The sequence below is a fragment of the Cavia porcellus genome, unplaced genomic scaffold (genome assembly GCF_034190915.1).
Source record: "Cavia porcellus strain 051 isolate PalLab524CR breed Dunkin Hartley unplaced genomic scaffold, mCavPor4.1 scaffold_19, whole genome shotgun sequence".
NCBI lineage: Eukaryota > Metazoa > Chordata > Mammalia > Rodentia > Caviidae > Cavia > Cavia porcellus.
Window position 1 is genome coordinate 53777112 of NW_026947502.1, and position 14393 is coordinate 53791504.

Genomic DNA, 14393 nt, shown 5'->3' on the forward strand with positions numbered 1-14393 from the left:
TTACTGACTACTCTGGGCAACCAAAATTAAGTTACTCGTTCCCCAGGGCTGCCTGCAGTGAACGATGAAAGTCATCTTGCGCATAATTGTGTCGGTCTTGGTTTCTCTTCTCTCAGAAAAAGAACACAGTAACTAGAGATTTTCTAGCAGGCATGAAGACTCCCTGGTAAAACATGTTTCTGTGTCTTCAAACCTAACAACAAGCACAGCAAGGCCCTCAAATGACTTAAATGTACTCATGAAGAAATACAGTGTAAATGTGATTTTCTGTGCATATTGCTATATGCCCTTCTGTTTCATTACAATCATTCTAATTTTTTAGAGAGGGAAAGGAGTGGATAAACACATGCAAACTCCTCCCCCTAGAATTTTGGCATTTACCCCTGGGCTTTCTTTTACTTGTAGGTTGGCAGGAGGGATGGGGATAGTGCTGTGTCAAGGTTTTATGAAGATATGGAGTCTCCTAAGTATTTTTTAAAATGTTAAATTGTCTTGTTTCTTGTTACTGTTTTGACTTAATCTGAGACACTGTTAAAACTTATCTCTTCTAAAAGTTTAAATCTGCTGCAAAATAATTCTTTTTTTAATTACAGTATTCTCAAATGAGAGATGAAGTATTCAAGTCAAACTTGGTCTGTGCATTCATCGTTCTTCTGTTTATCACGGCAATACAAAGTTTGCTTCCTTCTTCAAGGTAAATACAAACGGACTAAGTTTGAAATGTCTCTTTGAGATGATGGGTGACCTCTTACCTGGAGCCAGTCAAACTGTCTTTTCCAGGGATCCAAATTATACAGACTGTCAACATATCTGACAATTCAGGGTCTATTGTGACTGCCTTAGACTGTATTATAATTTCATTTTTTATTCAGAGCAAGAGTCTTCTTCCCAATCTGAATAAAAACAAACAACCAAAGTCAAAACAGGTCCTACCCATATTTGACATTGCACACATTAATGCAGAAAAAACTCACTATAATACCCTCAGTCACCATTTATTTGTCCTTTTGTCCATGTGAGATATTCATAGATACAGCATCGTCATTTCCTGGGTTAGCAAAATTGAGACTTCAAGGATGCTATAAGCACCCATTATGAGGTCCAGTGACTTTCAAATACCACTCTGTCTACAATAACTCCAGAAATCTTCTTGGGTTAGGTATTATGATTGTATTCGTTTTAAAGAGAAGAGAACTGAGGCTCAGACCAATGAAATACAGTGCCTAAGGCCTGTCAGTTGAAAAATACTACAACATGGATTTGAAACCACTCTCTTGATCCAGACACTGTGGTACATGCCAGTAATTCCAGCACTTAGGAGGCTGAGGCAAAAGGATTGCCCTGAGTTCAAGGCCAGCCTGGGCTACATAGTGAGTCCAGGCCAGCCTGAATTACATAGCAAGACCCTGTCTCATAAACAAACAAACAGACAAAATCAGTGTGTCCTGATATCTTTCTGTAATTTATCCCCTGTATAGCATATAAAATGTACAATATATCTACATGCATAGCATATAGATGGATACGTATATAGCATACACATTAGACATACAAGAATATTTTAATTGTTTCTTTGCCTAAGAGGACTAGAGTCATGGAAAGAGAGACTGCAGAATAGTGAATCACGAGTGTGGTTGGGAGGGGCCTTACCAGAATTCACCCAAACTTCCTGTACTCCCCTCTTCACTTCTGTCTGTGGAGATGTGGGATCCAAAATTGATATGGTCCTACTGTTGCATGGCCCCTCTGGACTCCTGGAGCACAAGGTACTGCGTGCCTTATATGCACTTACCTGGTGGGTAGTAGGACAAACATAGCTGCCATCATAAAGCTTACAGTTTACTGGAGATAAAAGTTGAACAATTAGCTAAGCAGCTGTGATATAACATGGTGACTGTCACCTAATGTGTAAATAGGGTAGGACTGTGAGTGGGAGATGAGCCACGCTTCCCAGGTAAGGACTAGTGACAGCCAAGTGCTCCTAAAGGAGTTCACCAGTCATGAAAAAGATCAAGAAGTTCTTTTTGAAAGAATGAAAAGCTGGCAACAGTGTTCAGGATGAGAGGATTGTGTTGTGGGAGTCTTAGTAAGGAGTTGTGACTGATTAACATCAAGACATTTTTGAAGCATTTTATTTAAAGAATTTGTGTTTCATAAGATCACAATGAAAGTGGATAATGGGCAGGAGAGGACATGGGTGGTGAGTGGTCAGGTGCAAAACTCCAAGCAAGAGAGCTGCTAGTGTCCAGTTCAGTGGTAGAGCACTTGCCTGGCATGCAAAAATCTCCCACAGTTCAAGTTCTTTTTGAAATCCAGGCAAGAAATGGTAGGGTCAATAAATTGGTTGTGAAGGGGAAAGAGAGAAAGATATTTAGATAGGATAGTGTCCACAGTTGCAGTGAGACAGAAAGGAGTGACCCAAATGATCCAGATGGTCTGGACTTGTCACTGGACAGGAGCGATCACTGGCTTCCGGAGGAAGTTAGATCTCTTTCCAGCGAGTCTTGACATATTCTCTTCCCAAGTACATGACCAGAAGAGCAGAGACAGTCTTGGCATCCTGATTCCTGGTTGGAAAAAAAACTGGAACCTCACCTATTAGCTAGACAAAAGGAGTCTCTGACCCTGGATTCCAAGTGAACCCTGTAGCAGCAGTACAGCTAGTGCTCCAAAGTCACCTGTTTCCTGGACAGGAAAAGCTGCCCGAAGCAAACTTCTGAACTCCAACCAGAAAATCCACATGTGGGCATTGAGTGGTGTGACTGCTCCTGACATAGTAAAAGCCTTCTTTAATGTGCTGGTTTCCTTTCCAACCCATTCTGCTTGAGACTTCGCAGCAAAACAAATGGCTGCTGCCTTTACCTCACCTGACTTCTCATGGATTTTAGCAGATGAGGTGATCTCTACTCACATGATCACAGCTCATTTCCAGCTCCTGAAGCAAAAATTAATGGACCCTGGCAATGGCAGACAATGCCAGCCCAACTATGTTCTTTAGTTCCCACATGTTCAAAAATGTTCCTTTTCCAGAAGGTAAACTGAGGAAAAGCTAAAAAAATGCCTTTTACAGTTACAGAATAATGTATCTAACCCTGCCTACACAGTGATAAGAGAGAGAGAAAGACAAAGGGGAGAAAGAGACAGAGACAGAGAAGAGGGGAGAAGAGGGGAGAAGAGAAGAGGAAAGGAGAGGTAATGAGCAATAGATGGAGAAGAAGGGAAAAGAAAAAAAGAGTCATTGAGTCTGATTGTTTTCTGTGAATCTTTCTAGCTATATATCTGAATTTACCTCTGTGAAACTTTGGTTTCCCCATCTGTAAAACAGGAATAACACATTTTGGTAAATTTTAAATCAATCATGCCCCTTTTTTGCAAATTCTTTTTTCCATCTCCTTCCAAATCACATAGTTTTCATCTGTTGAAAGGCTAATAATAACTTCCTCCCAAAGTTGTTGCAAGGATCCAATGCACAGCTGCACTCATGGGGTCTCTACAGATAGTAGAGTGCCAGGCAAGTGTCACCTTTTGCTATGGTTTTTCTGTTTCCTATTGCACAAGCTATAGAGGCTGTTCACCCCTTCCCTCTGTTCCTGCCTTCCCAGCAAATGTCCAAACGTAACATCAACCTAGATCTTGTTTTACAGACTAGATGCAGGGGTTAATCAGAATGTAATGCCTAGAAATGATCTGGATAGAGCTGTTGGCAATTCCCTTGTCATTCTGTTTGCAACTAGATTTCAGAAATGAAAGATTTCCTTGCTTTTTATGGGCACCAACAATGCGAAAGCAAATTTAGAGCGCCTGGATGCCTGAATAGCTCTCTAATTAGATGAAATTTACTATCTGATGTTATAATGTTTGTGCAGAAATAAATGAGTGCTGTAGAGGTGCTATGGAGATTTCCAGAGAAATTTTATGTGCAGTGCCAGGATTCTGCTAAAACGCATGTGTTGTAATTAATATTCTGCCCATTGATCTTTGAAGTGCCTTTGATCTTCTCAATGGCATCATGAAAAAAACAGCCAACATTTTCTTAGATTCTTACTATATTCTTTTATTATTTACCCTATCAAACTGTGAGTTTTAAAATCCCACTACTAAACACTAAAATGACTTTTTAGATAATATTACCTTGCTGATGACTGTGGTACAGGTTCTGTTTTGGAACTATGGGTTCAAAATTACAAGGCTTTGGTTTTTTCACTGGACCAGATGGCCTGTCTTTCACCTCTTTCCCTTTTTTCAGTAAACCCAGAGGAGGTCCTGCAAAATGGTCAGGGTTCCAGGGAGCTGTTGTATAAATCCTTATACACAGCCCTCAGCACACCCTGTTGATATGTCTCCTGCAGGGTATCTACAAAAGCACAACAGCAACAATGCATCAGTTTTATAGATTTCCAAATCATTGACATATAGAATGTGGCTGTAGTCAACAGCCCACGCAGTATCATGGTAAATTGCTTGAATGTTTGCCTCCTTGAGACCCATCTTTAAGCTGCAGTGTAAGGTCTCACTGCTGGGAAAGACCAACTCAAGACACACGCTCACCAGTGCCGAAGATGTGTACTTCAGCCTTTCCCTTCCGTGGAGAGGGAACAGCAAGCACTTAGAAAATCTGGGAGTCTTTTCCTATGCAGGTTGGTGAGGGAAGGAATGGAGTCTTCTCTCTACACAGAAAACCCAAGACAAGAAGTAGTCCCTGAGCACCTCCAGTGCACTCTGCTTCATCCAGGTGTCATAGAAGAAACAAAAAAGAAAGCTGAGCCTACCAGGAGGAACAGTGAAGTGCCAATAGTAACAGAAGTAGCACAGCTCTTGGAGAAGACTACATACACGCAGCTCAGTGTTGCCCTGACCAAGGTACAAAGACATGAGAGAGACAGAGAATAAGAACATGAAAGGGTCTAGAGCACGCTGTGCCAGAATCCCATGCCAGGCCAGGAACTTAAGAATTTGAAGGTCACTCTGCACATCTTTCACACTTGCCTTTCCCTGGTCTGCTTCTGCCTCACACTTGGAATCCAGTCATGCTTATTTGCCGCAGTGGCCTCGTACTATTGAAACATGCCAGGCTTGGAATTGGCCCATTCTCCCTTGGGAGTGCCTGATAAAGCAATCCACCTGCCTTCTCCTTCATTTTCCTCCCCTGGGTGCCCAGAAGTAATGGTGCATTGTCGGCAGTGTTTTTCCAGCCTGCTGGGCGGAGGGAGGTTCCCATCTGCCTTGAGCCCTCTGGGAATTCACTGCTGCAGGAAACTCCTGTTTCCCCACAGAGATTTCTTGTCAAAGGGATCTGTACAGTCAAAACAGGGCAAGTGTTTTTTAAAACTATTCTAACAATAACTAGAGCAGCGACAGGAGCCACTGCTCTGGCTTCATGCCCTGGAACTTGCCGGGGAAACTGACATTATCAGTTGCTCCCTCTTTGCACATTTTTATCACTCCAGTGACCGTTATGCCATGCCCTCTTACTGTTGCTCTCCTTTCTGATCACATTTCCTAAATTCCCTTTGCTCCTCATTAGCTTCTCCCACAGCTTGCTCTTCGGTCTTCTTGCTGTGCACATCCCCCTCAGGCAAGCGCTTCCACTTCCAGATCTTCAGCCGTCGCCCCTTTAATCCAGCCCCAGTTCCGCAGCCATCCCTCTAATTGCCCAGACTCCCAGTTACTATATAACTCCAGCTGTGTGATCTATAAGCACCAACATTTATCTTTCCCAGAATCAAATTCATCTACCTATGCCCCGGCAAACTACCTTCTTTGCCTCAGTTAAGGTGGTTAAAAAAAAGTCACTATCGTTTTTAATGATTACTCTGCCAAAAACATACCCTACACACATGTATGAAACACTTATTAAAACTGCCTCCATCTCCCAAGAGCAAGGGCTGCTGCCTGCATTTCTCCCTTTTTAGCTCTTGTCTCAACTATTTAAATCTTCTTCTAAACTCTTTTCCTCTTCACTGCATCCTCCACTTGTCACCATCACAAATTGCTTTCAGATACACTGATCTGATCACGTCTTCTCTAACCATTTTGAATATCCGCATGTGGCCTGTGGAAGCTCCCTAGAACAGTGTTGTGGGTTCGTTCCCCTTTGGTCTCACAGCCTCACCACCTGGGTCATTGGAAAACCATAAGCACCCTGATTCATCATTCAGATGCATTGATTATATTCTCTACTCACCCCCACATAAAAAAGCTGTTCTGAGCCTCCAAATCCTAATCCCTATGACCCTTCTTTAGTGAAACTTCCCTTTCCTATTTCCAAATGATAGCTATTCATAACTCTTTGGAGCTCACAACAAACTGCATAATATGTGTAGTGTAAACTGTATAAAGGGTTCATCACTGTATGTCCATATTCCCCTCAAGAGTATGACCTGGAAGATGAAGCTGTGTCTTTGATCCAGGTAGCCGGTGCCTATCACTGTGTCTGATAAAAAAGATAACTGCAAACCTAAGAAATATATTGCTCATCAAAGAGATTAGAGTGTAGAGTAACACAGCATGGTGAATTTCAAATCCTCACTATAACACTATCCAAACGAATGAAGAATATTTTTTTTCTGTAAGCCTTAAACTTTCATCTGGAAAAAGTCAAAAGAATTCTTAGGTTTGTCCTGAGGAATTCATATTACCAATCATCTATAAAGTGCTCAGCTCTGGTGTCTAGCATACAAAGTTAAAATCATTGTATTAGTGTGACCAATAATAAAAAAGTTTTGGCAGGAGTATGTAAGAAATAGTGAAGAACATAAATTCAACATCATTCACTAAACATGGTTTATCTAGTACTATCTAGTGGAAGATATCAAAACCAGGTAGATAATCCTCAATTTTCAGAACGTACAAAATCTCCAGCCACTTCTATCAAGGTGCCATTTAACACCTGTAGGCATTTGTTGGCTGAAATAAAGTTGGTAAAATTATAGATGTCAATGAAGGACATCAAAGTTTAGACAAAGAATTGAGAGAAAGGAATGAATTCTCGGGGAAAATCAACATGCTTGGTGACAAATTGATTGGATAAAGAGAAAACATAGCCAAAGATATTCCCAGAAACAGGTTTTAAATCACTAAGTTGCTAGAAACATTCTGAAGCCCACCAGTGGTGTCCATAGATACAGGTATCCATAGGACAGAGTTTGGTGACAAACTGAACCTCAGGGCAAAAACTTGAGAGTGATATTGAAGCCTTTTACAAGAAAACGTCTTACGTCTCAAATTGCACCCTTTCCTATGGTTCAAATGCTGGTATCTTCCATACAAAACACAGCAATCACCAACCAAACTGAGAAGCCTGAAACTAATGCCAGATCTAGTTCTTGGCATCACAGTAGAAACAGGAAAGTTTTACAAAACCCACCTTGTGTGGTAAAAGTTACGTGGACTCCTCCCATAGCCAGCATATGGATATAAACTCCAAGGTGTGTTACCATGCCAGCAGTTGCCCAAAGGGAAAAGTGAGTGATAAAAGAAGGCGGAAATGAACAAAAGCCAAACACCATGCCAAGTATTGCATGCTCCTTGCAAAGTTTCTCAGTGGAAAGAATATTCTAGAGATGAATGAGATTTTTAAATAGTGTGTATCTTCTGCTAATCACTTTTATCCCAAAGAAATAGAAGTTTAGAACAATTGTTGGATTCAAGGGATGGGGATGGGAGGTCATTGGTTGTTCAGCAAGTAGAGATCAGCTGACCTATGCAACATGACTTATTCTGTGTCTCCTGCAGAGTGATGCCAATGACCGTCCAGTTCTCCATTCTGATTATGCTGCACTCGACTCTGGTTCTCATCACCACAGCAGAGGATTATAAGTGTTTGCCACTTATCCTCCGGAAGACTTGCTGTTGGATTAACGAGACCTATTTGGCCCGGAATGTCATCATCTTTGCATCTATCTTGATTAATTTCCTGGGTGCCGTCCTAAATATTGTAAGCATCCCAAGCCCTCCAAGCCTCTAGTGTAAAAGGGAGCACCAGGAATTAAGTCTGTGGACCCTACAGGTTTCCACAGTGTCTTCCTCGGTACCAGTTACCTGTATGTGCCAGTCTTGTCCCAGTTAAGGGACAAGAACAAAAATGTGGCTAATGTCAGAACTTTTCTGTTGGAAAAGTGTCTTTTCCCCAAGAGGGGGGGTTACTTGTGCCAAAGGAGCCCCAACTCCACTCCCATTTCCAGGGACCAATCTGTTACAACCATAAGCAAGATGACCTTGTGTTTATTAATATCAGTCCCTACCAGCTATGTGCCATGCACTAAAGGAGGAGCTTCACACATTTTTGTACTTAATCCTCACATAAACCCTGTGAGCTAAGTCCCATTATCCCCACTTTATGGCTGAGGAAACTGAGGCTCAGAGAAATGAAATAACTTGCTAATAAGCTCTGTCTGACTCCATGACCCACGCTCGTTGTAATATGCTAACTTGTGTCTCCGGGAGTGGGAGAGGGGTGGGGGAAGTGGAATTTAAATAGCAGACATTTATTGAGCACCTACTGTGTGTACCAGGTAGGTATTATTGTCCCAATCTGATGGATGAGGAAGCTGCATTTCAGGAAGGTTGGGTGTCTTGCCTATGGCGTTCTGAGAGTTTATATTTGATGTGACATAGCACGTTAAGATGAAGTTCCAACTGCCATAATATTATCACTCTTTAATTTGATGTCCATATTTTAATGATTTCATTTTCTCTCTAGCATCATACTATGGTAGCAATAGTTATTTTCTGAATATATACAAATAATTTGTGTTGTCTGTGAATCAGTCAGCTAGACCTTAGAGGTGACTCATCTGATTCCAGGTCTTAAACATGGCATAATGACACTAGTTAGTTGAGGCATCATCTTGTGGCTGAAACCATCAGTGTGCCCTCTGGGTGGTAAGGGAATGTCCCCAAGTATCCAGTGACCCAAGCTCTAGACTCCCACAGTCTTTGGGCTGTGACTTGAACGCTTAGATTGTCTTAAATTCACTGCCTAAAATGGCTCAATGAATACTTTCCTCGAGTTCTTGCAGTTGTCCTTGGGGAGAAGGGCTGAGGGATATAAAGAGAAAGGGATTTGTCATCAGAAGCTTCTCACCTGAAGAATATTTACAGATTATAGAACTTGAAATGAAAGTAGGGAGGATCTATTAATCACAGGCTGTGGAGTAGAAGCCAAGTTTGGATGACAAAGGAGGTATTCTGGGATGCTGGCTTTGGAAAGATGGCTCTAGGTCAGAGTTGCTATGCACAGTTGTGTGCAGGAAGATCAGAGACTTTGGAGTCAGATAGACCTGCATTTCCAATCTCAGCCCCAACAGGAACTGCCTCTGGGAGCCTGGACAAGTTACTTTACTCCTCAGAGTTTCACAGTTTTCAGTTGTAAAATGGGGATAAAAATTGTAGCTACATCACAAGGTGGTTGTGAGGCCTTTTTGTACAGTGTCTGGCACAGAGGAGGCATTTAGCCCATTGGAGTTGTTTGTTTCTAAGCACCAAAATATCTGTACCAGCAACATGGTCGTAGGAAGTGTCCATCACTTCAACCCTGAGTCTTTGGAAACAGTGACCCTTCAGAGCCTTCAAATCCTCCCAGCTGTTGACCCTAGAGTCAGGCTGTGAACTTGCCCCAGACCTCTTCTGCTCCTTCCAACTCTCTCTTCTGAGCCCCACAAGCATGCTCCAGTATCACAGAGAAGACTTAATCTGGTTTCCTGATTGGCTTGCAAAAGATTTTTTCTGAGCCAGCAGTGGTGTTTTAAAAAACAGAGGCAATCACAGTTGGCACCTCCATCGTGAAGTCGAGCCCCTCCATGGCCCATCCGCCCCGGCTTCTGCTGAAGCAGGAGCCCATAGTCCACTGCTCCATTTCCAGCACTCACACTGACTTTGTTGTTCCTGTGTCTTTTTTGTTTTTTTGTTGTTGTTCTTTCTTTTTTTAATCCGCAGCTGTGGTGTGATTTTGACAAGTCGATACCCTTGAAGAACCTGACTTTCAATTCCTCAGCTGTGTTTACAGATATCTGCTCCTACCCAGAGGTATTTATTTACAAGCCCCCTTTGGTGAGAGTTGGACATAGATATCTCCACCAGCTCCAAATAAATAATACTGGCTAAAGGGTTATAGAAAGTAATTTCAGGGACCCATTTTCCTTCTCCACCCTCCTCCTCCTTCCTGTCTTCTGTTTCCTCTTCTCTGTCTTTTCTTCTCCCTTACATGTTCTGCTTTCTCTCTCCCCTTTCCTGCTCCCTCCTCTGCCTCTGTGCCATCTCTATGCTTTCACCATTTCTCTCTGCCTTCTTCCTTCTCCTTTTCCTGCTTTTTTACCTTTTCTTCTATCCATTTTTCTCTTTTCCTTATCTTTTTCCTCTACTCATTTGCCCTTCAGTCACCTATAAAACCCTGCAGCAGCGTGTGCCGTGGTGTCCATTCTCAGGCAAAGTCATTGTGCAGACAGTATTTGCTGCATTGAGGAAAAGAGGGAAGGAAGGAAAGAAGGAAGGAAGGAAGGAAAGAAGGAAGGAAGGAAGGAAGGAAGGAAGGAAAGAAGGAAGGAAGGAAGGAAGGAAGGAAGGAAGGAAGGAAGGAAAAGGAGAGAGGAGAAAGGGAAGGGAAGAGAAGGAAAGGGAGGGAGAGACACACAAGTAGAAAACTACAAATAACATTAGATCAATGTGGTAGAGAGAGGGCCAGAAACACCATCAGATCAAGAGTCACCCCAACAGAACACCCATCCTCACAATGTCTATCAGGTCCTCAGGTCCTCAGGCTATCCTCTATTGGCACTGATCTCCCTCTGGGCTTTGGGGTCAGTCTAAGTGTTCTGTGAGCCACGACCCAGTCCTTCACATGTTGGGGTAGAAGTTCTAAGTCTGGAAGAACAACTCAGAGTTCCCAGCAGACTTTGTCCAGCCACATTCCCTGAAGACTCTAGATGGACTTGTTCTCTAAAAGACGGACACACTTAGGGACCGTTAGGATGCATGAGAGGAGAAAGAACTCTGTAGTCTCTGCTAGGTCTGAGGACAGGTCTGAAAAGCGTTCTGAAAAGGAGGTCAGCCTCACTTCCTTCCACCCAAATGCATAAGTAGCTATTTGAAATGCAGAGCACAGTTCAGTCCTTCAGGTGTATGGGGGAGACTCTGCTACTGTCTCCACATCACAAATCAAGGAAATAGAGCTCAGAAAGTAATTTGCTGAGTGCACAGCAGAGATCCTGCCTGCCTTTCTTTCTCCCTCACTTTTTTCCATCCTGCTTTCCGTCCTTCTTTCCTTCACTTTGCAATTCAGTCATCATGGTCTGGTACTGTCATTCAAACCTTATCTGCCTGTTCTTGATCTCAACCCCTAGAGCAGGAAAGAGGCTTTTCCAAGGCACAGGGGAACCCATATGCTCTGGGATTTATCCATTTAGTGGATTATGCAAGTAGCCAGCTCTGCAGAAACTTCTTGGTCTGGGTGAGCCAAGGCTTGGGTAGTTGGAAACAGGCAAAGTTGGATTTCACTTCCAACGGAGCCAGGTTTTATTGTCTCTGAACTTATTTCTTCATCTGTAAAGTGGGAAAAAAAATGCCTCCTTCACATAGCTATTGTGGAGCCAAGTAAAATTTTCTCGTGGTGCCCACCTAGATGAGTCACAAACCCTTTGTCCCTAACAGTACATCTGATGTGAAGCAGGTGTCCATGACCTGCGTGGTCTGTGCCACACATTACCCTAAATCAGCACTGTGTACCCTCGGTCCCACTTCTGAGCTTCCCTTGTTAGGAGCATAGCACCCAGGGATTTGCAGTCCTAAGGGAGTGGTGGGTAAGTTTTTGACCAAACAGCTTCATTTGAGTGCCAGAGTTTCCTTATCCATAAAAGAAGTACACAAGCAGAACTTTCCAGAAACTTCCTCCCTGTTATGAGGATTAAGTGAATCAACTCATATAAATTACTTAAGACCATAACTGGCATAAAGTATTTCTTCATTAAATCACAGTTAATAAATCATTAACCATGATTTATTTTGTTTTCAGTAAAATGATTTCGAGCACATGCTAGAATATATGTTATCGATAATTCTACCAGTAACACTCTGCTAACATACCTGAAACATTATGGAAATTTCAAAGATAGAGAAAATTAAAGTGAGCTATTAGAGATTTACTATTTTCTTCTACAACCAAAAAGTCTTCTTACACAGGAATCAGCAAACTACCCCAGCTATGACTACCACATAATTTGACCCACATTTTCCACCCTAGTATATATGGCTGTGTTTCTCGTTTAGGCTTGTTTACCACAGTAGAAAGAATTAAACATTTTGGCTTCTAAAAGGCTTGATCCAACTGCTGGTCACTCACAAGTGTGTGTCCCCAAATCAATTATTCCATGTCTCTGAGCCCATGTTTCTTTGTCTGTATGCCTGATATCTCTACCTGACCTGAGGAGAAACCTGTGTCCAATTCAAAAACATGCCATCAAACTGAGTGATACGATACAAGCTCTTACAATTTGGGGCTTAAAGTGTAATTCAGTTATAAACCAGAGGCTTGTTGGTTGCTGAAAAAAAGTGACATTTTAGGATACGAGGAAAGAAAGTCATATCCCAACTATGATTTGAGAAGCAGTCTAAGGGAAGAAAAAGACACTGGTTTGTAAAATAAATGCAAATTCCAGGTAAAAGGCCCAAGTGTTGACATCTCTGACACTTGGATGTGGTTTTCAGGAGGCTTGCTGGGAAAGCCCTCAGTTTAGAGTCAAGCCCCTTTATTCTAGACGCTGGCACATCTGAGTAGACAAGTTGCTATGTTCCTAGGCAGCTGGAGCTGGCTGTGGTTATGAGGTGAACCCATTCCTCCGGTGCTTGGCTGCTGGGGCGATGCTCAGAGTGCTGACACAGAGGGCTCTGAGTGCCCGCTGTGGCACGTGTGCCGTAGGTTCACCACTACTACCCTACACTCACAATTTAACAGATGAGGTTTTGTTTTAGCTCAGTTTGTAGAGGTTTCAGTCCATAGCCAGTTGGCTCAAGGCAGGGTGGCACAGCAGAGGGCGTGGCAGAGGAGGTTTGCTTATGGCATGGTGATTGAGAATCAGACAGTGACAAAAGGAGGAATGAGGAAAGGAGAGCCTTCTAGTCCACACCCCCAATGACCTACCTCCTCTGACCAGGCCATGAGCAGATACTTTATGCTGGTGTCTCCCCATATCACATTTGGCTATGAATTCATCGGTGGACTAATCACTTCTGAAAAGCCCCACCTGTGAGCACATGAGGCTTTGGGGGAACATCTAGATATAAACCATAAGCGAATGATGGCGGAAAAGCAGGAAGCAAGTGAAGCCAGCCTCGTGATTGACTTTATTATCATCGTGAGTTCAGACCACGGCTCAGGGAGGCACCTCCAGATAAAACCCAGTGGACTACTGGTTTGAATGTGCACAACTGAAAGTCTGAGAGAAAAGATGGCCCGAGTGCACAGAAGACACTGCTAGAGGGTAGAATGGCACAGAGAGAAACTCAGAGACCTGCTGAGGGTCTATTCAATCCAAACCTGTGAAGAAGCAAAGTGATGCTGGGAAAAAGAACCATCTGAAAAGATCACTCGGATTGGAGGGTTTGCTTCCACCAGCCCAACCCAAAAGCTTAATTCACCGAGGCCACGCAATCAGAAGGATCTGCCCTATTCTTCCTTTCCAAAGTATAGAATCAAAACTGAAAAAGATCAAACTGTTATCCCAAGACACAAACAATTTTCTTGTGTCTCAGTTGAACTTCAAGAATACTTGTAGGAGTATAAAAAGGTAATGTTATCTGGCATACAGTCAGAGATTCTTCAGCTTTAAAAAGAGAAAATTGTGACTTAATGAAAGGGGAAAAAATGTATCAGTGGAAGCTAATTCAGAGCTGGCCATGTATGTTATAACTAACAAACATGGATGATAAAGTAATTATCTTAATTGTATTCTATTATCAGACGCTTAAGAAACAGGAGATATATAAAAATCCAGATTGCATATCAAGAAGTGAAGACTACAATAGTGTGTGAAATGAAAACAAACTAGAAGAAAATTTAAAAGATTACACATTGAAGACAAAAATGTCATTGAAACTAATGACATAGCAACAGAAGTATTCAAATTGAAGTATTAAAATAAATAAAATTAAACACCATCATGGAAAATTTATGGTAACATTATATGTTTTTACATTGTATATTTATGTTTTGTGTATTCATACCTTATATTTACATATACTCATATTTTACATACACACATATAAAATTAGGATTGGCCTCCAATTCCAAAAAGAAGAGAGACAGAGATAGATGAAAATATAAATAGATTTGAAAGCAAATAAAAGACAGATAATGAATCTTTTGCAAAAGAGAGAGGACCAAGACATGGGGGGAAATGGAG

At 42.1% G+C, this 14393-nt stretch overlaps 1 protein-coding gene across 3 annotated transcripts in view; it reads left to right on the forward strand.

The window, feature by feature from the left end:
* The window catches only part of Adcy8 (adenylate cyclase 8), a 225732-nt gene that overhangs the window by 160633 nt on the left and 50706 nt on the right, over nucleotides 1-14393 (forward strand). For 2 of the 3 annotated variants that reach the window (XM_063231066.1, XM_003467348.5), the window contains 3 exons: nucleotides 594-694; nucleotides 7735-7936; nucleotides 9937-10026. In XM_063231066.1, the coding sequence (XP_063087136.1) occupies nucleotides 594-694; nucleotides 7735-7936; nucleotides 9937-10026 (393 nt within the window). The remainder of the gene's footprint in view (nucleotides 1-593; nucleotides 695-7734; nucleotides 7937-9936; nucleotides 10027-14393) is intronic. The other variant, XM_013149932.3, reaches the window with a different exon arrangement.